Below are 26,356 nucleotides of genomic sequence, written 5' to 3'. Positions count from 1 at the left end.
CTAACAGGGGTACTTTAGTTATTTAGTCCCCTAACAGGGGTACTTTAGTTATACAGTTATATACCTAGTTATACCCCTTTCGGGGTTAGTGGTGTGTACAAGCACCGTAACGTAACACCGTAACGGAATAATACTTTAATATTAATTGTATAATAATGTATTAGGAGTAAGTAATATAAATGTTGAAGGATTATATTATAATAATAGTTTAAATTTTTATGAAATGTTAACAACGAATAAAGAAATAATAAAATTAATTTTATATAATTTCATACTCGATCCTATGATCAAATGGGATAATATACAAAATAAAATCACACTTAAACTTACTAATCATATTAATATTTTTACTACTTCATCTACTACCAATAGTAGTACTGTGAGTATTAAGGATCCCTATAGTACTAGTAATATGAAGAATATAATTGGAAATAATATGGAATATAAAACAGGAAATGGTGGTTTAGAAGTAATATATATAAATGAAAAAGTAAATAATAATATATATATAAATGAATTAATCAAATCATCAATTAATAAACATTTACTCTCAAGAATGTTCGTTGGATGGGCTCCATGGATTTAATATCTTCAATCTCATTATAATCTAATAATTAATTTTATATTTATATATATAATAGATGTGTAATAGGTATACAGTAGTATTAGTTATAGTAGTAATACTACTACAGATACTAGGGGTACTGGTAATAAGGATATTACTAAGGTCAGTAGTGTTAGTGGTACAGTTGGACCAAGCACCGTTACGGATGAATACCAATGTATATATAATATATTAAATTGATTGATCATTAAGTAATAAATATTCTCTAGAAGAGTAACCAAACTTTATAATATCTTTTTCTCTAAATTATGAAATTATTAGTAAAAAGTACCGGAGTTCATAATATTTGGAAGATTCTAATTTCATATCATTTATATATGTACCATTAGTACTATTTAAATCTATCAAATAAGGCCTAATCAATTTATATAAATCAAATAATTATATAAATCAAATAGAGTATAGAAATGATACAAAATTTGATCTTCAATATGACGATATTGTATAACAGCATGTTGTTTAGAAATTGATGGATGAAATAAATTTATATCAACAATTCTATGATCCTTTCCAATCAAATAATATTCTTTCTCATCTATTTTTATTACTTCTACAATATATTATACAAATTAACCAATAAACCATAATTAACCAAAATAACTAAAATTATTTAAAAATGTTCAAAAATTGATCAGGTTAGAGAAAATAAATTTTCCTCTCTAACATATCAATTTGTTGCTTGAACTTATAAAAAGTAATATAATGAATTGAATTACTTGGTGGTTCTTTATCATTTGATTTGAAAATATATAAACGCCAACTTAAATCTGGTTTAATACTTTCTTCAGGTACAACATACTAAAATCAAATGTATTAAGTGTAAAATATACTTTTAATTGTATTCCATTGCGATTATTTGTTTCAATTGCAAGTAATCCAGAAGGTTCAAAATTTGGTTTTTCTTTCTCAACTATAAAATTTATCATAATAATTAATAATAATTAAGTAAAATTATACTCAATTTAGAATCTTCTAATTCATAAACTTCTTTATTATATTTTTCATCTTTAAATTCTCGTTTTATATCTTTAAATTCTCTTTTTTCATCATAATACTCTTGTTTTACTTTAAAATCTCTTTTTTCATCATCAAACTCCCGTTTTATACCTTTAACCACCCGTTCATTAGATTTTATGTTTTTTTTAATTTCATTTTTTATTACTCTATTTAAATGTTTATTATTCATTATATACTAAATAAATATAAAGTGACCACATAAAATTAATATTTTTCAATTGCGTGACAATTTCTAATATTTTGTTGTAACTCAGTTAATTTATTAGTCATTTCTTTAAAAGTATTATTACTAATATTAATTCGATCCCTAATATGTTTCGGTGCATTTTTTACAAAATATTCAACATCTCGAGGTGTATCACCTAAAATAATTTGTCTTAAGTATTCACAATTCTCATTATAAAATTGTAATATTTCAGTTAAATTCTTATTATTTCGCTCTGTTCTTAATTTCTCGATCATTTCTTCATATTCTTGAACAATTTTATCAATTTCTTCCGTATAAGTTTCTAACTCATTTTGAATTTCTTTATTATTATTTGCTACCCATTCAGACATACGATTCTTAATTAATTCCAAATCGTCATTTATCTTATTATGCATTTGTTTCGAATTATTTATTAAATCTTGTAACTTTAATGTCCATTGATCTCTTTTATCTTCTAGAACTTTTTTAAATGATACTTGTAGATTCTCAGATTTTGTACTAATTTGTGAAATCCATTTATTTATATATGTATTTACTACAGTATTGTAAGCTTCTTTAAGTGTTAAAACTTCACAACCTGAATGTGAACTTAATGCACATTCAGAACAAAAACAATGTACATTACATGTTAAACAGAAATATTGAATTGGTAATTCATAATGTTCAGGACAGCGAGCATTTTCAATTGTTGCTATTCCTATTGAATCTATTGAATCCAATTTTCCTATTTCTCTATTCACTTCTTTCATCACAATATTTCTTTAGTAGTTAATTCTTTAGGAGTTAATAATATTTTACATGTGTTAATATTTCTTTAGGAGTATAAAATGTGTGATAATTAAAATAAATTTAATAGACAAAATTAATAAAATATTAAATTTAATTAAATTAAGTTAAATTTAATTAAGTTAAGTTAATTAATTGAATTAAAATGAAATTTATGTATAAAATATTTAAAAATTGAATTGGGTGAAATTGCACGTGATGCATAAGTTTTATTATATAATTCCTTCCAAAATTTAATAATTTTATTAATTTTTTAATATTTTATAAATTTAATATTAAATTAATTCTTGTAAAATTAAATTTATTTTATTAAATTTTTTCTATTTGGCACTATTTTTTTACACTATTAAATGATTTTGATCTAATAAAAATAATTTAAATTAATAAAAATTAATTAAATAAATAAATTTAAATTAAATAAAGAAAAATTAAGAAATTTAAGAAAATTTGGAAAATATAGAAAATTATATGGATATGGATAATGAAGAATTATGGATGTTGAGAAAGGTTATTATACAGAATTAAGTTCTTTTGAAATGTCAAATTCATTTAGAAAAAATGATTCAAATAAGAATCCAAAATCAAATAAAAGACCAACTGATAGACCAACTGATCGAAGACCAAAAGAAAGACCAACTCATGTAACAGATGATAGACCAACTGATCTACCATATGATAGATTAGATGATAGACCGACTGATACAGTAGATAATACTCAAGATGATAGATTAGATGGATCAGAAGAATTTATAGATACTATGAATGAAATATATTCATTAGATAAAGGTAAAACAAAGCTTTATAAAGAATTTTTTAAGTTATATACAGATCCTGATGAATCAAATATTGAAGTTGATAATTTTGAACCTGGTCAAACACGTAGAAAAATATTTCTTTGGCTTTTGATTATTATTTTAATTTCAAATCCAATTCTTGGTGGATATAATTTACATCATTTTACTAATTATTATAATAATTTCAATCAATCACAATTAATTGATATTTTTAATCCTAAAATAAATAATTCCAATAAAAAATGGTATCAATTTTCCTTTACGGTGACTGGTCCAACCAAGAGTACTGAAGTTACTGGTAATAAGGATACTACTACAGGAAAGGGTACAGTAGGACCAAGCACCGTAACTGAGGGAAAGGGAGCTAATTCTACAGGTATGAAGTGTATTACTACTAATACTATATATATTAATACTTTAGTTTATTAATTATATTAATAATATATTTAGATGAATTAATGGAATTTAAAAGAGTATGTGATGTTATGAGTATGAAGATATGTAGATATAGTTTTTATGAAGTATTTGGTGAGATAATATTTGGTATATTTAGTTTATTATTAATGAGTTTATGTAAATTACCATGTAATAATGGTAATTCGATCCGATTCATGATGCCGATTTTATTTATATTATATATGCTGATTTATCGTATTTTAGCATTTTATATATTAATAATTACTATAAAAATAACATTTTATTCAATAATTACTATGAAACCACAAATTATTAATTGGATACCATATTATATAACATATTTCTTAAGTATACATAATATAAATCCATATAAAGATTTATCAATATTAAAGCAAATATATAAATTGGATGAATTTGGTATTAAAATTTTATGGTTATTTTGTTTAGAAAATGTTTATATTACATTTTCAGAATCAATGGAATTATTTATGGTTTTTATAAAATTAATCTTCTCTTTAATACGTAAAATTTTGAAATATAATGAATTGAATTTTTATTCTAATAATGAATCTGGATTTAAATTTTTTAAATGCTTTTCTCGTGACACTTTTTATAGTTCTGATCCACATGAAAAATATATACACTCATTATATAATTATGCTAGTGATATTGGTACTTATTTAAAAAATATCAATGTAGATGATTATACACAAGGATTAGATGATTTAACAAATAAATTCAAAAATCGTCAAATCAATAATCAATAATATTAATATAATAATTTAATAATATTAATTTATATTTAATTTTATAATATTAATTTATGTTAGATAGTTTGTATGGTATATTAGAGTAATACAAGTCCTAATGTGAAACCAGTAAGTAAACCAAATGTAGCAGATGATAATTGTGAATCAGTCATTGATTGATGTAATGTTTTTAGAAATTCGAAATTTCCAGCTTCAAGATTCAATTTATTTAAAATTGATTCCAAAAATTTCGTTATACCATTTGTTATATATCCAACCAATTGATTAAAATCAACATTCAAATATCCATGTCTATTCAATACCTAATAAAATATTACAATAACTCAATATTCTTAAGATTAGCTGAATATTACAAAAAATAACTGAATATTCCTAAGATTAACTGAAAATCCTTAAGATTAACTGAATAATCTTAAAATTAACTAAATATCTTTAAAATTAACTGAATATTACAATAAATAATTAGTTAAATTAATATTTCTTAGAAATTATGTGTAATGTAATTGATACAAGTATAATTAATAATCCTCCTGAAGCTAATACAAATATAGTTCGAAGTGCTTTTGTAAAGACTAATGAGAGTCCAGTTCCAAATCCAAGTCCTCCTACATATGACGAAAGATTAAATTCTGAAGTCTTTGTGAAACCAAGTGCTCTTGTTATAAATTCTTCAAATTCAAGAATATTTACCATTTTCTTTTAAATATTTCTAATATTAAAATTAATGTGTAATTAAATATTTGTTTTTATTATTTATAAATACAATGGGGACACATTAATTATACAAATATTAATAATATTAATAAATATATAAATATTGTAATAAAAAGAATAGAAAAATAAAATTATTAAGAATAAGAGTAAAAATTTATGAGTAAAAAATTTATGAGTATTAAAAATTGTTCATTGACATGTGTCCGAAATCCATTTCTAAATTATCTAATTCTGATACTAATTCTGATATATTCTTTTTCTTTTCATCTTTAGTAGTATCCTCCGTAACGGTGTTAGTATCACGGCCACCTTCGAAAGGGGTTTCATCAGTTCCAGTAGGTCCCTTTCCCTCAGTAACGGTGCTTGGTCCAGTGGTACCTATATCCTCAGTAAAACTACTACCAGGTACAACTGTACCAGTGGTATTAGTACTTTCTGTGGGACCAAGCTCCGTAACGGAAGTACTTATAATTTGTTTTGGTGTAGATAAATTAATGAAATTATTAATTAATTCTTCTTCCTCTTCATCTTCATCATCTTCATCAATTAATTGTTCATTTTTTTCATTAAAATTTATAAAATTAAATATTTCATCCAATTCCAACATATTATTTTCCATATCCATTACGGTGTTTCCCGTTACGGTGTCTGGTCCACCAACAAATCCACCCGAAGAGGTCTTCCTCATCTCACCAATCTCATCACTACCAATACTCATAAAACTACCAATACCCATATTACTAGTACTCTTAGTACCCATACTACTAGTACCCTTAGTATGAGTATCCTTAGTAACCTCAGTACCTTCAGTGTCAGTAGTACCAGTCACCGTAACGGTGGAATTACTTAATAATAATAAAGAATCATTAAGTTTAAGTATTTTATCTAATAATTGTGATTGATAATTATTAAGTGTTGATTTATTGGATAAAATATTAATACTAATAATTAATTTATTTCTAATATTATTAATATATTCATTTGTATAATTATTATTATTTATATTATATAATAATTCATCCAATTCTTCTAATCCAATTATTCTATCATCCATCATACCAGTAGTCATAGTATTGGTAGTAGAGGGATTAGTATAAGAAGGATGTGTATAAGTAGTAGTATGAGTAGTATTGGTGGACGTTGGACCTGACCCCGTAACGGGAGTCACCATATTGGAAGTATTAGAAATATGTGGTATATTTAATAATTTATCTTGTTCAGATATATTAGGAAATTTAATACCACGTAATCTCATATCTTTATAACCATCATAAAATACAACATATTGATCTTGTTCAAATAAAAATATTTCTAAACCCAATTAATACAATAAATTAACTAATACAATAAATAAATGTTTGTGCTTAAGTTGTCTAATAAATAATTGAATAACTAAATGTGGTTGATGAAGATTTACCATAATAAAGTTGTATATTGTATAGTATTTTGGATTTGAAAATATGAATTCTTATATCAGTTGATATTCCAGGATGTATATAATTACTTTTACCAACTAAAAATTATTATTAACTCCGTTACGGTGCTTGGTCAAGCGGTAACTAAGGAACTACTGGATAACCAACTAATACTCATAAGTATATAACTACTACCCTAATACCTAACTAACTACCTAGGTACTAAATACTCCCCTTTGGGGTTAAGGGAACCCCTTTAGGGGCTAAATAAGTAGTGATATTGGAGCTGCTGGAGCAAGCACCGTTATGGATACCTAAAATTTTAGTAATTTTTTTTTTAACATTAGAAGTAATACTAGATTTAAAATTAGTAATAAATAATAATTTCCGTAAAGTTTTCATTAAAGATTTCGTAAACAAAATTAAAAAGTAACCACCAAATTTATGTAAACAATTAAATAAAAGTTCTAAACTTAAAATAACTTCTTCAGGTTTCTTAGTACATCTCATTTTCCAAGTAATAAATTTCACAACAAATATACAACAATCTTTTCTATTTCTTATATAATCCAATATCTTATCACAAATTTTATGATTTATTATACTAAAATTATTTATTGATTCCATTGTTGGTGCACCAAATCGATCCTTTTCTATATTTATCTCCACTAAAAAATCTTTATAACTTAAACAATATTCTATTATTATTACTAATTCACGATGTGTTCTTATTATATCTTCATTATTTACTATACGATTTATTATATTATTTATACTATATACTGTATTTGGTTTATTATTACCATATACATATTCTACACCATTTCCTGATCCATATCCTGGTACAGTACCATATCCATGTCCATATCCTGATCCTGGTATAGTATTAACTCCATATCCTGGTCCACTACCCATTGGAGAACCAACACGTTGACTAGATTGACTAGTTCCATATGAAGTAGATTGATGAGTAGAATGACTATATCCTTGTGTAGTAGATTGATTGTAATAAGGATTAGTAACAGAATAAGGATTAGATTGTGAATTAATATATTTATTATTAGAATAATTATTATTTTGTGTAAGAGAATTGGAAAATGTAATTAATTTATTAGTAATAGATTTAGCACAATTTGTAGTAATATTTTTAATTTGTTTTAAATTTATATTCTTCTTACGATTTGTATCTTGAAAATTTTCTGAACTATTCGAATTTGTACAATAATGTTGATTAGTATTTGAATAATGTTGTTGATTAGTATTAGATATATTACGAGATATTAAACGTTTATGAGTATTTTCATCCATCCCCATGTATATTTATTTAATAAAAAAATATATAATAGAATAATAAAATTTAAAAAAAATAAATTTAAATAAAAAATTGGGAAAAATATAAATTAATGAAATAAAATAATTAAATAGTGAGACCCAATAAAATTAATTTAAATAATAAATTTAATATATATAATTAATATTAAGAATTAATAAGAATTTATATATATAATTAATTTTATATAATGGAATTTACAGCAAAACAATTATTAGATGAATTAATTAATAAAATAGAAAAAACACAACATGTAAATTTTATATATCCTTTAAGAAATTAATTATAATTTATTAAGAATTAATTATTATAATTTATTAGGAATCAAATTATTCAATATTATCACCAGAAAATTTATTAAATCCTAATTTATATTTTTCTAAAAATACAGTACAATCTAGAAATTTACAAGAATCTAAAAGTTCAGAACATTATAAAAATACGGATGAATTTAGAAATACTGAAAAATCTGGAAATTCTGAAGAATTTGGAAATATAGAAGAATTACATGATAATAGTGTTTTATTTGATTTTACAATTAATAATAAATGTTCAAAACATACTAATAATAGTACAAATACTATAAGTAATATATTGGATAGAAAAAATAAAATAAATAAGAAGCGTATATTAATAAGAGGATATGAAAAAGTAGTTATGAAAAAAAATGATATGTTAAGTGTAAAGAAAGATATTTGTAATTTATTGTTTAGTCATTTTCCTAAATATTTAAATAGTTCTTTTCGTTTTAAAGTTGGTGAACTTTGTTATCTTAAATGGTATGATGAACTTTGTCTTGTTATTATTAATTATGCTTCACAAAAATTACTCATCAGTTCAGGTATCCAATTAATAAATACCAAACCTCCCATTAAATTAATTAATTAATTAATAATTTTTCGAAAATTTGTTATTTATAATTGAATTTTAATTGTAGATAATGATTTTGATGATAATTATGATAATTATGATCAAGATAAAAATACACAGGTATCAAATATACTTGGTTAAGTAGTTAAGTAGTTAACTAATTAGTCTAGTTAGGTATTTTAGGTGCAGCAAAAATTGTACGAGAGGAAAATTTTATTTCTCCTAACCCGATCAATTTTTGACATTTATTTTTTTTAGTCAATTTTCTTAATTATTTTTAATTATTTAGTTAATTTAAGTTAATTAATTTTAGGATAGAAGAAATATATGGTTATATGATATAAATGAAGAAGTATTTTTAGATTATGATAATCATAATCTTTATTCTAAATTAAATGAACTTAAACCAATTAATATTCTTTTGGATAATAATTTCACATATAATTTCACACATAATTTTAAAGATTTTAAAGATAAACATTCCATTAGGTATTATTATACTCCTAAGATACCTACTACTATATACTCCTAACTATATACTACTAATAGCCTTTAACTACCTAATAGGCCTTAATACCCTTAACTACTCCTTATATACTTATTAATAATGTGTATAGATATTATTTTATACCAATGTATTATGTATCATTTCCTGGATATAAAAGACGTTGTTCTAAATTATTTCGTTTTTGGGTACAAGAAAAAGATCTTATTAAATTTAAATCTATACGTTTTTTATCACATAATAAAGATGTTATAAAGTCATCTATTGTAAAATCTTCCATAAAATCCTCTGTAAAGTCTACTGCTATAAAATCTATTGTAAAGTCCCCAGTAATTGAAAATACGGGCAAATCAAGTAGAAATAAAGATAAATCTAAAACTAATAAAAAAAAGAATATAGAAATTACAAATAATTGTTCATATATAATTACAAGAACACGTGGTGACAAATTATGGAATAAACGTAAAATCTTACCCATTAATGAATATGTATATGATGTTATACATAATTTATATCATCATGATTTAGTATCTGGAAGATATATTACTAGTATCTCCATTACGTTGCTTGGTCACACCAGACAATAGTCCACTACTTAGTTATCCCTAAAGGGGTTCCCTAGTTATATACTTAACAGTATTAGTTATTAGTGAATTAGTTATATACCTCTAGTACTTAGTTATAACCCTTAAGGGAACTAGTCAATAGTTAGTAACCCCTTACGGGGTGTATTTAGTTATATCCCCTTACGGGGATACCCCTTGAGCAAGCACCGTAACTGAATTTTAGATAATGAATTTTTTTGTAATAATGGATATATACCATGGATAATACCAAAATCAGTAAGAAAAGTAGTAATACGTCATCATAGATTAATAACTACAAATAAAATAACAATTCGACAGACAATCAAATATAGAAAATCAATCCATTTAATAATACAAAATTTCAAATTCTTATTATTAATTATTTCTAAATTATCTAATCCATATTATTCTACAATAAGAAATAATACAAGATCGAATAATTTAGAAATAGAAATTATAGATCAATTAGGAATTATAAGTTTATATATGATAAATTATTTAGAAACATTAAATGGAAATATATTTACAAAATTCAATGAAATTTATATTAATAATTTCTATTGGCTTGATATTTTATTATTATGGATTGATCATTTTTTTCTTAATAATTGTTGTTATACTTTATATGAATATAATCAATTATTATATTTAACCAAATTATATAATAATAATACATTATCACAATTATTAAGTAATATTTTTTCACACCAAATAATTAATTAAATATACAAATTAATTAATTAAAATTAAATTAAATTAATTAAATATATTAATTAAATTATAGTTAAATTAATGTGAATTTATTAATTTTTTAGATTATGAATATTTATGTCGTGTATTAACATTTGATATGTTTTATACAAATTTTTTATCAAGGATACAAAAAAATAATAAACATTTTGCCAACTATTTACCAATTTTACAATTATTGATTTATTATCTAGGATTCATTTCTGATGATTATACTAATCATTCATTATATGGAATTAAACAACCCAAATAAATTTTTTTTCAAACTATACATATATTTTTTTATTAAATTTATATAATTTAGATAGATTTGGTAATAATTGGGTAGATTTAGTAGATTTGGTAGTGAGTGTAGGATTTAGTGATGAATGTATAAATTGGTTAGGTTATGAGAAATTTTAGAAATTTTACTTCTATTCTCAAATTCATATTTAATTAAATAAATTAATGATAATTTGTAATGAATTTTTAAAAAATATAAATTAGAATGATTATTAAATTTTATGTGGATTCTATAAAAATTACCAGTTCCATTAGCAATGTGTAAATATTTATTAATGAAAATTAATAAATATAATTATATTAATTAAGATTATGAAGATTTGAATGTAATTTTGAAGGCTTTTTAAAGCCTTCCAAGTCACGTCGTGGAATGAACAATTTCTTAAATAAATCTCATTTTTCTCTTGATTTTAAGAATAAAATAATTTTATTATATTAATTTAAGGTTAAATATTTTAATTCAAGTATTGCTGTACAGTAGAAAATAGGAAGATGCATGTTAGTACACCTTTGATGTACGCATCTTCGCGTTCAAAAACTTAGACTTGTACTTTATAATTTTGTGATCGCACGTTTTTAATATATAAAATTACCTTTAAAACAACTTTATATTTTTTTCTAAAATCTACATTTGTAATTATATTAATAATAAACTAATAGAATTTTAAAATAAAGAAATAGAATTTTAAAATAAACTAATAGAATTTTAAAATAAAATCAATCAATAATTAATAGAAATTAAAATCAAATTGCCAATACAATATTGAACTAATGCTTTAAAATTGATAATTCAATGCTATAAATTGATAAATAAACACATAAAGTTAAATTATATCCAAATTAATAACAAAATAACTACAAATTAATAGTAAAATAATACCAAATTAACAATAAATTAACAAATCAATAATAAATTAATAATAAATTTGAAGTGTAATGTATGTAAAATAGAGTTCAAAATTTTTAAAAATTTTCGCTTTCAATAATTTAAAGATTTAAAATAATAAAAAATATTCGTACTAAGATAAAAATAGTGAAAATAGTATTGTAATGATGACCGATTTGGAAATATTGAAGATTTCTGGGATTGGACGATTCAGGTCCAATTCTCGTGGAAATCATAAAACTCTAAATAAAACCTTTTGCTATGAACCGAAACTTAATTTTAATAATAAAAATAATACAACACTTTATAATGAAACTAATATTGAAAATTCATTTATTAATTCTGATGTCAACAAACATTCAAAAACCTTATGGGATACTACCACAGGTAATACTCTAACACCTAATAACTAAATACTTAACTACATATATACTTAGTAAAACACTAATTTACGAGTACACTAAACCGTAGTTTACGAGTATACACTTATCTAATACCCTTAGTAACTAGTTATTAAAACCCTAAGTCACGAGTATACACTAAACCCTAATACCCTAATTTATGAGTTTACATATATTTATACTAACTTTTATATACTTATATACATAAAATATTGTTAATATTTAATTGTAGATGTGGAAAATGTTCAAGAGGATATGAATAATAAGACAATTCATGTAAACGATAGTATGGGTGTGGGACTGGGCAGGACATTGGTGGAAATGGAGAATGAACATGTATGTTTATCGGGTAGAAGATTAGAGGAATTTAGAACAAGACATTGCCCATTTTATTTACGTCAAATGTGTGTAAACTCAAGTCGATGTGATATGAGTCATTCAGAGACATGGCCACGAAGGAATCCAGCACACTTTCGATATGACTATAAACTTTGTCCTAACATTCAATTCTTTAGAAATGGTAATAAGATGCAATTACAGGGCAAGTGCAGCTATGGCCGAAGATGTAAATTCAGTCACTCCAAAGAAGAACAACTCTATCATCCAGACCTATATAAAACTAGATATTGTGTAAATTATCCCAATTGCAAGGGTTACTATTGTCCATTTGCACACTCTAAGGAAGAATTACGTACTATAAATCGTTACTCCAATTATACACAAAATGGAATACATAATACTAGCGATAAATTTAATGGTAATTGTACTAGTTACAAAATTACAAGGGGAGAATTCTCCCTAGTCTGTTATCCAACTAATTATATAACTAATTATGTTGTAGAGAATGAAGTAAAGGAATTGAGTATAGTGGAAAAGGTGGATGGATTAGTATTGGAAAAGGAAACAGATACCAACAGCACATGTAGTAATTTAGATGGTGAATCAACAATATTCTCTACCAATTCATCACCTTCACCTCAAATGTCAAGTAATTCAAGTCCAGTTCAACTGTCAAATAATTTAACCCCGTCTCCGCAGTCAAATAATTCAAGTCCGTCACCTCAGGAGTCACCTAAATTGACACGTGAACCAGGAGATTTGACCAGAGATTTGGGAGACTTTTCAAGTGATTTAACGCATTTATCACCGGAATTAAGAGAATTGTCAAATGACTTGCAAATGTCAGGACTAGAGGAAGAAGATTATAACTGGTTTGAAGATGTAATTAAAAGCGGTTTAAGTTTATTGGATGAGGAAGAAAAACAGCAAAAAACTATGGGAGAAAAAAGATGTCAAATTTGCTCAGGATGTCTTGAAAAACAAAAGAGCAGTGAAGCCACTTTGGAATCTGATCATTTTTCAAAACAATATCAAGACATATTCAAACTATGGGATAAAGAATTTTAATTTAACAATATTTTAATAATTTTTATAAATAAATAATTTAAAAACATCAAATGTAGTAAATTTTACTTAAATTCGCCTCATGTGTTGTGGAATTTTAAAACAACTAAAAATTTGTCCATTTATAAAATAAAATCTTGTAAAATTTACAAATAAATGTCTAGACTAATTTGTAGACTAATGTGTAAAATATGTTTATGTGTAGAGTTATATTAATGTGTAAAATATATTTATATGTAGAATATTCTTGTTTAAATTTCATGTTAATTTTAGAATATCAAATTTGTAAAATTCTATTGGAAATAAATAATATTTTGAGGAATTGAGAAAATGTGTAGAAGATATTAAGGATGAATAGAATAATTTAGAAGCTCTGATGTTGGAGTATATAGTGAATGGTTTAATTCGTGTATTTGGACGTGAATTAATAGAGGCTTGGATCCCATTGGATCACGTCTGTGTGACTTCATTGACTGATCCTGAGATTCATTTGGTTGACATTTCAATTCCCGAAATAGTGTTTGAGAATTATTCTTCACCGTTTTCACTGGTAAGTTCAAACATTCGCAGGATTGTGGTGAAAGCAGATTGGTCAGCGTTGTTTCGGGGTGGAAAAAGTGGTAAAATTCGAGTTGACGTTGAGGGTATTGATCTTGTAGTTCGAGCTAAGCGATTGGATGAATTCGATCCAAAACTCTGTTTAACACTGTTGAATAATAAGAAAAAATCAAACTTGAATAAATGGCTCAAATTTTCTAAACTCAATTCCACAGCTGATAAGACAGCGAAAATCGTAAATTGTCTATCCGTGAGAGCTAAAGATGTGAAAATAACATTTGTAGATGATGTGATTTATAAAACTCCATTCTCAGTAGTGATTAGAGCTGATCTCGTGACTGGTGGTTATGTGGATCCTAAAACACCTTTAATGAATGATTTTGAACGTGAAGGATATCTTAAACATTTATTAATGTGTTTATTCTTCAATAGTAAAGGTGTTCAAATTGATTTTAATCTTTATTCACACTTAATCACTAGTAAACATCGTAATATTAACACTAATGGTCTGGATGTGGAAAATAATACAAAATTTGCTACTAGTAATTTTGGTACCGATGAGAGTGAAGATGGATCACATTTTAGTGATGATTTGTTTTCATCTGAAGTTTCTGATGATGAGTTTGAAAGGGTACAGTTGGAGGATTTTTTGCAAGTAAAAAAGAGTGATTTTTGTAATTTTTGTTCTCAAAATACTAGAAAAATAATTAAAAAACCTATTAAAAAATGTGAAATGAGATATTTAGACCTTTTAAATACACCTCATAGAAGATTTAGGCTGACATCTAAAACTGGAATTTATGTTGGAATTTCAGTTAAAGTCTGGAACTTTAATTCTATTTTCTTTGTTGAAAGGATTTCATATGAACCAATGAAGAAAATAAAGTTATTTTTATGCTCTAACGAAGATGCAGAACAGGAATATTATGCACAATTGTTTGATGGTTCAGTTAAGTATAAGAAATTAAAACTGAACTTATGTAGTGAATTTGTACATATGTTACATGATTTCATACGTTTTGTAAAGATTCTTTCTGCATTTAAACATGGAGCAACCGCTTCCAGTTGTAAAATACCGTCACTTCAAAATGCAATTAAATATTGTAAAATTCTCGAAAAAGTTAATCCAACAAATGAGGAAATTAGTTTTTTAAACAAATTCGAACTTGAAACATCAATTGGAATAATAATTAGATTAAGAAATTTTACTTCAAAACGGAGTCAAAATAATAGTCATTCCCAGACTCCTAACACTAATGGTACTAATGAGGATACTGGTGCCGATGATTTAAACACCGTAACGGAATTAGAAAAAATAAAAATTGAAAAGATATTTAAAGAAGAAAAATATGATGATGAGTTTAAAAGGAACTTTATAAATATGGAAGCAGATAAGTATGGTTCAAATTACTTCAATTTTAATCATTTATTACATTCTGGTAAAGGTTTAGGTCTTAAACCCGAGAGTACTAATAATGATCATTGGTTCTTAGGACTTATGAGCTTTGGTATTATAGCACCAAATCTATCCGTTAATATTATACCTATTTCAACACTTTTTGACACTAATATAAACCCAGATGAAACCCCCAATGTAAACCCTAATACACGAGTATACAATACAAACCCTAGTCTAAACACCAATGTTAACCCTAATAGTAACCCTAATAGTAAAAGTATAATGTGTATAATGGCTGAATTATCAACATTTTATTTTAATATAGTACAGATATCAGATCGTAGAAGTTCAATAAAGATATTTTTAAGTAAGCCATTATGTCTATTGGCTAGAGTTGAGACTGAGTTGAAGAAATATTCAATATCTTGTGATGTAGTTTTTGGAAAAGTATTTGATGAACGGATTGTTGCTGGTCCTATGACTTTATTAGAAGATTTTCAAAGTTTTTTTCATAATTTTGGATCAGACAATGTTAATCAATTCAGACTAGAAAATGTATTTGACAGTGTTATTGGAGTTGGAATTGAAGCATATAATAATTTTGTAAAGAAGAATTTGGTTAATATGGGTCGATTCTTTTTAATTGGAAACACAGCTCTAGAATTGTATAACGCAGTTGAAACTAATCTTACCACCAGAGTAACTAAAGAATTACTTAGTTTTGAACTATTTCTTCATAGGTCTTTTATTACTTCAAGTTATAGAATTAATTATCCATTTAAAAATTATTCTAAAGAAATGGTTGAGTTAATTGATAAGTTCATTAATTCTATGGACGAAAATGTTAAATCATTAGTGTTAATGATTAGGGAAAAACTATGTACTAAGAATAGAAATTTAGTTAATTTCACAGGAATGGATATGAAATTACTTTGTTTGTTTGGAAACTCGGATAAAATACATAAAAATGCTAAACATCTTTCTCAATATAATCAACAAATTGTCACAAATTGGTCATATCAACATTCAATCCATTATTATTATCCCAATACCACTAATACTAATACTACCAATACTATTACTACTACTGAGGGTAATGGTATGGAGGAAAATGTAAGAATGTTGGTGAAGAATAATGTGGATGAATGTTATATGGTTGATATGGATAAATATTGTGATTGGTTTAATAATGCTAAAAGTGATTTATTTTGTATTGATTCCCTTGGTTACATGTCAAATAAATGTCTTGAAGTATCACTTGAGAGTATTAATGTATTAGTAGACTCTTATACATTTTCAAAGAAAATAGCTATACAAAATATCAAAATACAAAATAACACTGTGAATAGTATTAATAATATTGATGGCGTAAATAGAGTTGAACCAATTAGTGTAGATAATATGAAGGAAGAGTTATTGAGTGTGAAAGAGTTTTCAATTCATTTAATAAAGGAAAATGGAGTGTTTTTAGTGAATTTAAACAAGGTCAAGGTAAACTCAAATTTATTACAATTAATACCTTTAACACAATATATTGACCAATTAATAATAAAATGTAATGGTATAAAAGAACTAGTTGATAGATTAAAGGAATGTACTTGTTTTCCTCAATCGATGTCATATTTCGAAATTAAGCCTAAATTTACTCCTCACGACTTTTTCAATTTTGATCCTGAAAAGGAAAAATTGAGGTTGGAACTTGAGAAAACCGTATTCATCCTGATGACATGTTATTGTACGCCTGTTTTCGAGTCTGAACTTATTAAATTTTATTCTGACTGGGATATTAAACTGATTTTGACACTCTATGATTTCACTCTTTTACTGGTCAAAAATTCCACAATTCTTTACTCACTGATGATTTATACTTTAAATTTCGACCTATTTATAGCACAAGAAAGGCTTGATGTTAAGGTTAATTTGGGTGGATCAAACCTGTTAACGTATAATTATATGATAAATGGTGGTCCAGATTTAGGTACTGAGGGTTATGAGATATTAATGGGTTGTAAAATGGAGGATTTGCAGAACAATGAAATCACGTGTAAATCAGTTGAAAATGGACAAATTTCACTCAGAATTAAAAAAAATCCAAATTTTAAAGTCATGTTAGAACTCCGAAGTTTGTATCTAAAATATGATCAATTACTCATCAATTATATATTCGAACAATACAATAATCTCGAAATTAATAAAGGTAATAACACTAAGGTTAATTGTTTGGAGAATTTGGAGGTATTTGTTAGTACAACTGGTGTGTGCGTGTATTTGGATAACTTTGGTATAACTTTGGATATTTATTGTCGTTTGAATAAGACCGATTTGAATATATATTTAGATGTTACTAGACTATCTTTTGGTTTATTACTCTCTAACTATTTGCGATTTTTAACCCTTTCACTTATTGATTTACAACTGTCACTTGAGAATTATTCACTTTTTAATCCTAATCAAGAGGATACTATAAATCAAAATCCCAACTCAGAAATTATCCTTAAATTAACACAAATCGCAATATGGTATCATCTCAACTCCACAACTAATACTGGTACTGGTACTGATACTGTTACTAAAGATAGTGATGGTACAACAATTGGAGTTAATGAAGTGTTTAATAGTATTAGTGAATTATTTAATGAATATTGGTTTAGTCATGTGACACGTTGTTTATTACCAACTTGTAATGATGATGACTTGCTTGTACCTATTTTTTACACTAAAATGTCATCATTTTCGAGGCTTAAGCCTGTGCTTAATCGGGAATATATTAGTCAATATTTAGTTCATTATGCTTCTGGAAATCCCCAATTATCTGAATTACTAAGTTCCTCTAATTTAAATCAATTAATTCAGAAATTCATTGAAAGTGTTCAGATAATTGAAAATTCGGACAATTTGCAAATAAATTCCAGCCTGAAAGCTAGTAAAATTGGAACAGTTATACATGCAAAAGGTGATATAAAAGTGGGTGAATTTCTCTTTAATTTAGACCTTAAGATGGTTGAAGAATTAAATTCATATATTAAACTTATTAACCAAAGCGTAAACAATATCCAACACTACATACAAGTAAATTCTAATCCTGCTGTAGTTAAAAAACAATCAGAAAAAAGTGATAAATTGACAGTTTTAGCTGAAATCCAATTGAACCTCATGTGTAATATTACTTCATTATCTTGTGACTATTCATTAAATATACACTCCAAATTTCTTCCTAAAACAACAAATACTGCTATGGTAAATAAAGCAGATAGGGATAGGTTTAGAATTTTGAAGGTATATCCTCAGAATAAGTTAATGGCTAGTTTCACATATTCTTTAAAGGCTTTGGTTCAGTATAATTTGGATGAAGATCAGATTTATTCAATTTCAAGGCATGGAAAAGAATTTGAAATTGATTCAGAAACTCTAGATTTAGTTAGCCATCAATATTACACTTTTGATGGTGACTTAATATTGACGCTTTATAATTCTATTTTTCTACTTGATTTGTACACTAATCACCCGAAAAATCTCATTAATCAATCGAGTGAGTCAGGAAATAAATTAAACAGAAGTAGTAGTATTGAATTGTTTGATGATCCGAAGGATAAATTTGAGTTGATAAAAATACTAAACGTGTCAATAAATGAAAAAAGAATAATCTTTGTGAAAAATGGACCAAAATGTTTATGTCAAGTTTCGTTGTTAAATTTCCAGGTTTTGGATTGTTTTGGCAAGTATGTTTTTGATAACGTTTATGAAACCAGAACTAAAGCCTCTCAAATTTATGATATAAATGAGGAATTGCTGGGAAAACAGAAAGGCCAAGTGCTTTTAACTTTTTCCAAAAACACAAAATCTAATCAACTAAATATTGTCATAGACAACACACTTACTGAAATACATCCAGACTTTATTAACATTCTCATATTACTTTTTTTGTCATTTAATAACTCAGATTTTAAATCAACCAAACTTGAAAAAGAACCTAAACACCTTGATCCAACTATAAAATTTACTATAACCTTAAATATGTATGAATTGTGGTTATTTCCAAACATTAATTATTATACCAATAACACAGTTGAGAATTCTATTGTTACTAGTGAAAACTTGGACTCTAATACTAATTATGAAAATGTTTTACCTAAGATATTGAAAAGAATAAATAATGTGGATAATGAGAATGGAATTCATTTGAGGAGTTATGATGACAGGATGCATGTAATTTGTTTATTATTTAGTGGTACGATTTCTAATAATAATTATTACAAGGCTATGATTAGGCATTTTTCATTGAGTTTGGGTGCTGTTTTACTGGTTGAAAATAACCATAAACTTCTAGTAGACCAAAATGATGGACTCATCATCGCAAAGGTAAATGATCCTTGTAACCGATTCCTTCTTGAACTCAAGAACTTTTTAATCAAGTTTAAACTAAATTCAGAAACAAACTTTGATAAAAATCTTCTAGTTCAATCAGAACTCGAAAATATAAAAGTGTGTACATCATTACAAGATCTCGTAAGACTTTATTTTCTCAAGGATTATTTAATTCCAAATTACATTACTCAAATTTTAACCAATACTACCACAGATACTAATACTGAAGATACTAGTGATATCACAGGGGCTAGTGATACAGTTAATACTTCTGATGATAGTGATGTGAATAATGTGGAGAATATACTTGATAGAATGGGAATAGATGAGAAAATTGGTGTGAATAGGTCAGTGGTGTTATTTGAGAAATTGGACAAATTATACCATTTGAGCCAGAAGAAGTTTTGTATAAACGTATTGGTCCGAGAGTTTAAGGTAATAATGCCTACAGGACCAAATTCTTTAATTTTAGGACTAGTAATAAATGATTTCATTCTAGACATTTTAAACCCAAAAACTAATACATCCAGTGACTCACCAAATTTTACACTCTCGTTTCTTTTCAATCTTTCACTACTCAATAACAAGTTTAATACCAATGTTTATCTTCTACAAAACACTCAATTCAAACTCACACTAATTACTAATACTCTTAATACAGATAGTCAAGTTACTGAAGATACATTGAATGTGAATAGTGTGGAAATGTTACCGACGGAATTGAGTATAAATATACAATTGGGAATAGTAATGTTGGATTTTAATAATAATATGAGTAGATTAATAAAGTACTTTATAACAACATTGAAGCGTATAAAAGAGATAGAAAAGAGTATAGAGAGTAGTAGAATAACTGTATATAATGAGTTAGATTATGAGATTTGTGTATTTAGTGGAAATGTAAAGAGGGAATTGGACTACTTTACAGTGGAAAAAGACGCCAGTGTAAACCTTTTCAACCGTGAATTTACACTATTAATTAATAATAAAAATGGTATTTTTTCAAATTGTGATGTTTTACTTGGATACATTGATAATAATCTTCTGTATGGAAATACTAATAATGTTACTGATTTCATCAATTTACACACCTATTCTACTAATCAAACTGATACTAAAAGTAATAACAAGAGAAGAATTACAATTTCATATACACATATTCCCTCGAGTAAATTTATTGGAAATTCCATTCTCAACAATATTACTAATACCCATACCAATACCAATAATACTCTGAATACTACTGGTATTGGTAATATGAATATAATGGATATGGAAAATAATTATATGTATTTGGGTCGTTATGAAGGGAATGAGAGTGTATTGAAATTACCGAATGTAGGTGGTGTAATATTAATTCATCAAATTAATGATAAAGTAATTGTTAGTACAAATGTCAGAATCGAAAATTTAACCGATATTCTAATTACAATCTCACAATATAACACTAATAGTGTTAATCCAGTTAATAGTGTCAGTAGACAGTCTAAAGCATTGGAAAAAGTTGATGATATATTATTAGAAAAGTATACGAGTGTGGGAGTGCCAATTTCATGGTATAATTCAAGACAATTACCAATAATAACATATTCAGGCTCCAATAATGATAATTTAGGTTTCGGTATGTTGAAAAGTGTATTGAATAATCCAATTTTCACTCCAAGTGGGAGTAAAATGAGACATGAAGAGGTTTTGAGATTCAGAAATGGTATTAGTTTAATTTGTACCTGTACAAGTCAACCAGTAAATGATACAAATGAACTTGACTCAGTAAAGTATATAATCAGAATCGAACCAATGTTAAGTATTGTTAATAAGTTACCATTTGATCTAATAGTCCAAATTTCAACATCAAAACAGTCCTCTTATAAATATACCACTACACATGAAAATACTGATTCAATCTCATTAATACAAAATAGTGGCGGAATGAAATTACTAAACCCAAATCAGTCCTGGGGAATTCCAATCCAAAATAACAAATTCTACCTCAAACTTACTCTTAAAGGTTGTTCACTCATATTAAACACAGTTTCAAAACCTTCAATAAATCAGTATAGAGAAGAATTATTAGAATATAAAAGTGATATGTTTGAGGTAAATTTACCGAATACAGGTAGTTTTGTTACAAGTAAGAGTTTGTCATTTAGTTCTGGACCTATTTTTGAAACTACCTTTACACACTTTGAACCACTTCTTTCACAATCTTATCGTAAAAATAAAGAAGTTTTCTATCAGATTGTCAAGAAAAATTATGTAAGTTTAAGCTTAAATAGGAATAAAGTTACATTTTTCTGGCCATATATTTTTGAGAATTTCACCAGTCACTTTTTGTGTTTAAATGGGTACTTAATACCACCAAATTTCAAATTCTATACTACTTCTAAAGAAGCAAATAATTCTAAACTCAGAGCATACTGTAAAATGAATAATTTGGATGATAAAAGTTTAAATTATTTACCTACAAATCAAGTTGAAAAACTCGATTTCTCATCAACTACCTCAAATCGACCACCAATCAATTTACAAATACTCAACACCATCGCAATGGATAAATCTTTAGTAAATGTCACTAATAATACTAGTAATATTGGGGATAATCCGGAGGATATGGAAAAGGATAATATTGTGACTAGACAATATGAGACTACATCATTGGAGAGTTTACAAACATTTAATTCAGTTGGAGAGTCTGACACTGCGTCACGTGAATCTTCTGAAACTGCTTCAGAAAATGATGTAATTTACAAGAAGAAAAATGATGAGAAGGGTTTTGTAGAAAAGGAATGTATTAGTTTAGGCTGTAGTGTAAGGGTTTTAGGTCTAACAAAGCTAGATACCAGAGTCGTTGTTTTCCACAATTATTACACATTTGTAAACAAACTACCCTATGATATTGTTCTAAAAACTGCAATAAATCAGGAGACCATAATTAAAGCTAATGAACAAGTTAGTGTAAACACATTTTATAAAGATTTAAAAATGGATATAATTCACAAGTCAACCAAGTTAACTTGTAATTTAACACTTACACCTCATAAAATACCTTTAAATCTACAAATTAAACCTAACAACACAAATACTAGTCCATTGAGTAACCTAATTAAGAATTCAGACAACAATACTACCAACACTAATGCTGTGGAGTCATTAGATGGGTTAATACTGGATGTGAATATAGTTGTAGGTAAATTTGAGTATGGATTACCTTGTAAATTTAATGGACTTTATTATATCATCTCAGTTGCAACCAATACCACTTATCAACTTTTCAATCTTACCTCTTTCAAACTCTACATCATTGATCCAAACCATAACATTACCAATACTAATACTAACACTAAGGACAGTACTAATACTAAGGATAATACTGGTAATAGTAGTAACTGTATGGTTGATGGAGTTGGAAATGTGTATGAATGGGATAAGATTACAGTATTGGAAAGATTAAAATTGACACCATATGTATTGTATAAAACAGATGATAGAAGATTAGGATTTACAGTTAATTTAAACGTTGGTTGGAAGATATATAACATTGATACACTTAAAAGTATAAAATCGTATACTTTTGATAAATTATCCACTGAAACTGTAAACTCTGATCTCACACTTTATATAACTTGTGTGATGAAAAGTGATGGGACTAGAGTTATTTGTTTTGTAGACGATTATTTATTACTGTGTAAACTACTCCAAAGAGTTGAATTGTTACAAGTCAAGAGAATCAATAGTGTTTGGTCAAGGATTATTTTAACATTTACAACACCTAGAATCACAACTACAATGTCCAGTAAAAAGAAAATGGTACTGGCTGCACATGTTAATAATCTCAATTTCACAGTATCACTTTGGAAAGGTGGTTTTAATACCAATAGTCCATCACAACTTAATACTCCTTTGGGCACACCCAAACAAACTCTTGACAAATTTAATACTAACAATAGTGGATATAACTCTATAGACAATGTGGATATGGAGAATAGAGAAAATGATTGGGTGATAGATGTGGGATTGAGCATAAAGGGATGTCATATAGACCATTTTGTTCAAGGTTTTATACCAGTGATTATGAAGGCAATAACTAACCGTCATTCAGTACAGGAGTCATTTCTAGCCTTTAGAATGACGTGTACTCTTTTTTCAACAACTATCCAAACTTTTGATAGAATCTATGTTAAACTAAGTCCTGTAAGTTTAAATGTTGAAATGAGAGTTATTGAGCAAATTGTGGACTATTTCGAAACAATAACTTCAGCGTATTCCAATACACCTGGTGATAAACTAGACAACAATGAAGTCAGTGGTTGTCCTATCCCTTGTTATAGTGATAGGAAAAGAACTTTTGGTAAAAAGTACTTTAAGATGTTGAGAATTGAGCCTATAACTGTGATTTTAGCTATTAGAACTTCAGATGTAAAATTGAGTAGGCAGAGTCTTCAATTATTGGATGCTCTTCCACTTGATACTCCTTCAGTTTGTGTTCACTTTTTCGCTGAAGAAGTTACTCAGACTGTGGCGACATTTGAGGAACTTGCAGGTGTATTGAGGAATTCTTACTTCAAACAGTTGATTAGACAATCTCTTCCAAGTGCTTGGCTTTCGAATTCTTTTGCAGTTTTACATGGTGTTCTCAAGGGTTTTGTTTACCTATTTTCTCAGCCATTCAGTGGGTGTAAAAAGTTCAAAAACTCTTTCGAAGGGTTTTTAATTGGGATCAATAATGGTCTAAAGTATTTTGTGTTATTTGTTGTAGGAGGAGCTGCACAGTCTATGGGTCATTTACTGAACATTTTTTACAAAATCTTGGGTAAAAAGAATGTAAAACCTGTCGGAATACTTGATGGACTTTGGCTTGGACTTAATAGTCTAGTATTAGATATTATATACAACCCTTGGAACAGATTCTTCTCAGAGTTTCATGTCGGTTTTGGTTTAAAGCGGTTTCTTAGAAATACTTTTAATGGATTAAGGTGCCTTTTGAGCCCTGTAACTGCATTTGTGAACCTACTCGTCTCAGTAGTTGACGGTCTTTCCAATGTTCTACTTGGCGATTTCGAACAGTTTACACATTTATATGAGACTGATCAACTTAAAGATATTGAAACTAGTTCTGGACCTACAGTACCTCACACTGAAAAAAAAGAATTCTTTCAAAAATTCAAAACGATCAGAAGTAGCATACGGATTATATAATCTTGGCTAATATATAAAATAAATAATATATGGTATATTAAGTGTCTTGTTAAAATGTTAAAATTTGAATTATTTACGAACTGTATGTAATACGGTAAGAACAACAAAGATCATAAAAGTAACCGCGTGGTTATGGTAGTTAATACAGGCCTCAGCATAAGGTGTAGCAGGATCAAATCCTCCCATATTCGTACGCCATCGTTCCGGAGCATCCGCACTAAATATATTGATCAATATTATAATATTAAAATTTTTACAAGTATTTAAATAAATAGATGTTGTGAATAATTGAATATTTGAGTAAAAAAGTACTATGTTGGATTAATTGTAAATTTTGGAAAATTTAATCTTCGCCTTACGAAATTTATGAAATTTACAGTTTTAGAAGGCTTTTTATCTCGATCAGGAAAAGTCATTTTATCATCGAAGAAATATATAATGAATAATATATTTAAAATAATAAATAATAAATGAGTGGGGGTGTAACACATATCAAGAAAGTAATGTTCATTTGAAAATTTTAAAAGTTCCTTAAGAATAGTTAATTCACAAATAGTCTACTTAGAAATTTGTTATCAAAAACCTTCTAATTCTGTGTTTGGAATAGATTTTGGTGAGATTCCTTTCTCCACATAATTATTTATTATTTATCTATATTTTATACTTTTTATTTGAATTTCCATATTTCGATATTATTCACATCATTACTTTATTCTTATGGTTTATCTTCTAATTACTATTTATATTATTATTTCTTGTAAGTTTCTGATTGGTATTTCTCGCACAAATTGACTCATTTTTCATCAACTCTAACCTTTCATACACTGATATACTATTAAATATATAAAATAGTTCTATATACCATAATTTGTCCTTTATATTATAAAATTAACACTAGATTAGGGAGAAATAAGTATTTTAGTCTAAAAAGTTTCTCTTGAAAAGAATAAACTAAATATCATTACTAAAAATGACTAGAATATGATTTAAACAATAATTTAGGGCTAAAATAAAAATCTTCCTTAACCAAATCTATTTAAGGAGTTAACTAAGGAGTTAAACCCTTATTAGGGTATA

The 26,356-nt window shown here is 26.4% G+C and overlaps 11 protein-coding genes across 11 annotated transcripts, besides 8 other annotated features; 6 read left to right on the top strand and 5 right to left on the bottom strand.

Moving 5' to 3' along the window:
- Positions 1-223: 223 nt before the first annotated feature.
- TA15130 (uncharacterized protein) lies at positions 224-805 on the top strand (the record flags this gene model as incomplete). The annotated part of the gene is made up of 2 exons (XM_946834.1): positions 224-490; positions 653-805. The coding sequence occupies 2 exons, from the start codon at positions 224-226 to the stop codon at positions 803-805; spliced, it is 420 nt and encodes a 139-aa protein (XP_951927.1).
- Positions 806-871: 66 nt separating this feature from the next.
- On the bottom strand, positions 872-1,811 carry TA15135 (uncharacterized protein; the record flags this gene model as incomplete). Its single annotated transcript, XM_946833.1, has 5 exons — positions 872-980; positions 1,040-1,175; positions 1,342-1,423; positions 1,456-1,535; positions 1,583-1,811. 5 exons carry the CDS (start codon positions 1,809-1,811, stop codon positions 872-874), a joined length of 636 nt encoding a protein of 211 aa, XP_951926.1.
- Positions 1,812-1,846: 35 nt separating this feature from the next.
- On the bottom strand, positions 1,847-2,599 carry TA15140 (uncharacterized protein; the record flags this gene model as incomplete). The annotated part of the gene is made up of 1 exon (XM_946832.1): positions 1,847-2,599. One exon carries the CDS (start codon positions 2,597-2,599, stop codon positions 1,847-1,849), a length of 753 nt encoding a protein of 250 aa, XP_951925.1.
- Positions 2,600-3,127: 528 nt separating this feature from the next.
- Positions 3,128-4,614, top strand: TA15145 (uncharacterized protein; the record flags this gene model as incomplete). The annotated part of the gene is made up of 2 exons (XM_946831.1): positions 3,128-3,806; positions 3,881-4,614. The coding sequence occupies 2 exons, from the start codon at positions 3,128-3,130 to the stop codon at positions 4,612-4,614; spliced, it is 1,413 nt and encodes a 470-aa protein (XP_951924.1).
- Positions 3,524-3,592: a sequence feature (5 probable transmembrane helices predicted for TA15145 by TMHMM2.0 at aa 133-155, 243-265, 280-302, 309-331 and 367-389).
- Positions 3,928-3,996: a sequence feature (5 probable transmembrane helices predicted for TA15145 by TMHMM2.0 at aa 133-155, 243-265, 280-302, 309-331 and 367-389).
- Positions 4,039-4,107: a sequence feature (5 probable transmembrane helices predicted for TA15145 by TMHMM2.0 at aa 133-155, 243-265, 280-302, 309-331 and 367-389).
- Positions 4,126-4,194: a sequence feature (5 probable transmembrane helices predicted for TA15145 by TMHMM2.0 at aa 133-155, 243-265, 280-302, 309-331 and 367-389).
- Positions 4,300-4,368: a sequence feature (5 probable transmembrane helices predicted for TA15145 by TMHMM2.0 at aa 133-155, 243-265, 280-302, 309-331 and 367-389).
- A 474-nt stretch (positions 4,615-5,088) lies between the features above and the next one.
- On the bottom strand, positions 5,089-5,310 carry TA15150 (uncharacterized protein; the record flags this gene model as incomplete). Its single annotated transcript, XM_946830.1, has 1 exon — positions 5,089-5,310. One exon carries the CDS (start codon positions 5,308-5,310, stop codon positions 5,089-5,091), a length of 222 nt encoding a protein of 73 aa, XP_951923.1.
- Positions 5,101-5,169: a sequence feature (2 probable transmembrane helices predicted for TA15150 by TMHMM2.0 at aa 21-43 and 48-70).
- Positions 5,182-5,250: a sequence feature (2 probable transmembrane helices predicted for TA15150 by TMHMM2.0 at aa 21-43 and 48-70).
- Positions 5,263-5,310: a sequence feature (Signal anchor predicted for TA15150 by SignalP 2.0 HMM (Signal peptide probability 0.000, signal anchor probability 0.829) with cleavage site probability 0.000 between residues 16 and 17).
- A 199-nt stretch (positions 5,311-5,509) lies between these two features.
- TA15155 (uncharacterized protein) lies at positions 5,510-6,586 on the bottom strand (the record flags this gene model as incomplete). The annotated part of the gene is made up of 1 exon (XM_946829.1): positions 5,510-6,586. One exon carries the CDS (start codon positions 6,584-6,586, stop codon positions 5,510-5,512), a length of 1,077 nt encoding a protein of 358 aa, XP_951922.1.
- Positions 6,587-6,968: 382 nt separating this feature from the next.
- Positions 6,969-8,060, bottom strand: TA15160 (uncharacterized protein; the record flags this gene model as incomplete). Its single annotated transcript, XM_946828.1, has 1 exon — positions 6,969-8,060. The coding sequence occupies one exon, from the start codon at positions 8,058-8,060 to the stop codon at positions 6,969-6,971; it is 1,092 nt and encodes a 363-aa protein (XP_951921.1).
- Positions 8,061-8,266: 206 nt separating this feature from the next.
- On the top strand, positions 8,267-10,761 carry TA15165 (uncharacterized protein; the record flags this gene model as incomplete). The annotated part of the gene is made up of 6 exons (XM_946827.1): positions 8,267-8,329; positions 8,398-8,917; positions 9,014-9,066; positions 9,260-9,435; positions 9,564-10,000; positions 10,241-10,761. 6 exons carry the CDS (start codon positions 8,267-8,269, stop codon positions 10,759-10,761), a joined length of 1,770 nt encoding a protein of 589 aa, XP_951920.1.
- A 1,359-nt stretch (positions 10,762-12,120) lies between these two features.
- TA15170 (uncharacterized protein) lies at positions 12,121-12,369 on the top strand (the record flags this gene model as incomplete). Its single annotated transcript, XM_946826.1, has 1 exon — positions 12,121-12,369. The coding sequence occupies one exon, from the start codon at positions 12,121-12,123 to the stop codon at positions 12,367-12,369; it is 249 nt and encodes an 82-aa protein (XP_951919.1).
- A 243-nt stretch (positions 12,370-12,612) lies between these two features.
- Positions 12,613-13,764, top strand: TA15175 (uncharacterized protein; the record flags this gene model as incomplete). The annotated part of the gene is made up of 1 exon (XM_946825.1): positions 12,613-13,764. The coding sequence occupies one exon, from the start codon at positions 12,613-12,615 to the stop codon at positions 13,762-13,764; it is 1,152 nt and encodes a 383-aa protein (XP_951918.1).
- A 373-nt stretch (positions 13,765-14,137) lies between these two features.
- On the top strand, positions 14,138-25,279 carry TA15180 (uncharacterized protein; the record flags this gene model as incomplete). The annotated part of the gene is made up of 1 exon (XM_946824.1): positions 14,138-25,279. The coding sequence occupies one exon, from the start codon at positions 14,138-14,140 to the stop codon at positions 25,277-25,279; it is 11,142 nt and encodes a 3,713-aa protein (XP_951917.1).
- Positions 25,280-26,356: the final 1,077 nt, after the last annotated feature.

Source organism: Theileria annulata, chromosome 2 (assembly GCF_000003225.4).
Source record: "Theileria annulata chromosome 2, complete sequence, *** SEQUENCING IN PROGRESS ***".
Taxonomy (NCBI): Eukaryota; Apicomplexa; class Aconoidasida; order Piroplasmida; family Theileriidae; genus Theileria; species Theileria annulata.
This window is presented reverse-complemented; position numbering and strand designations above follow the sequence as displayed.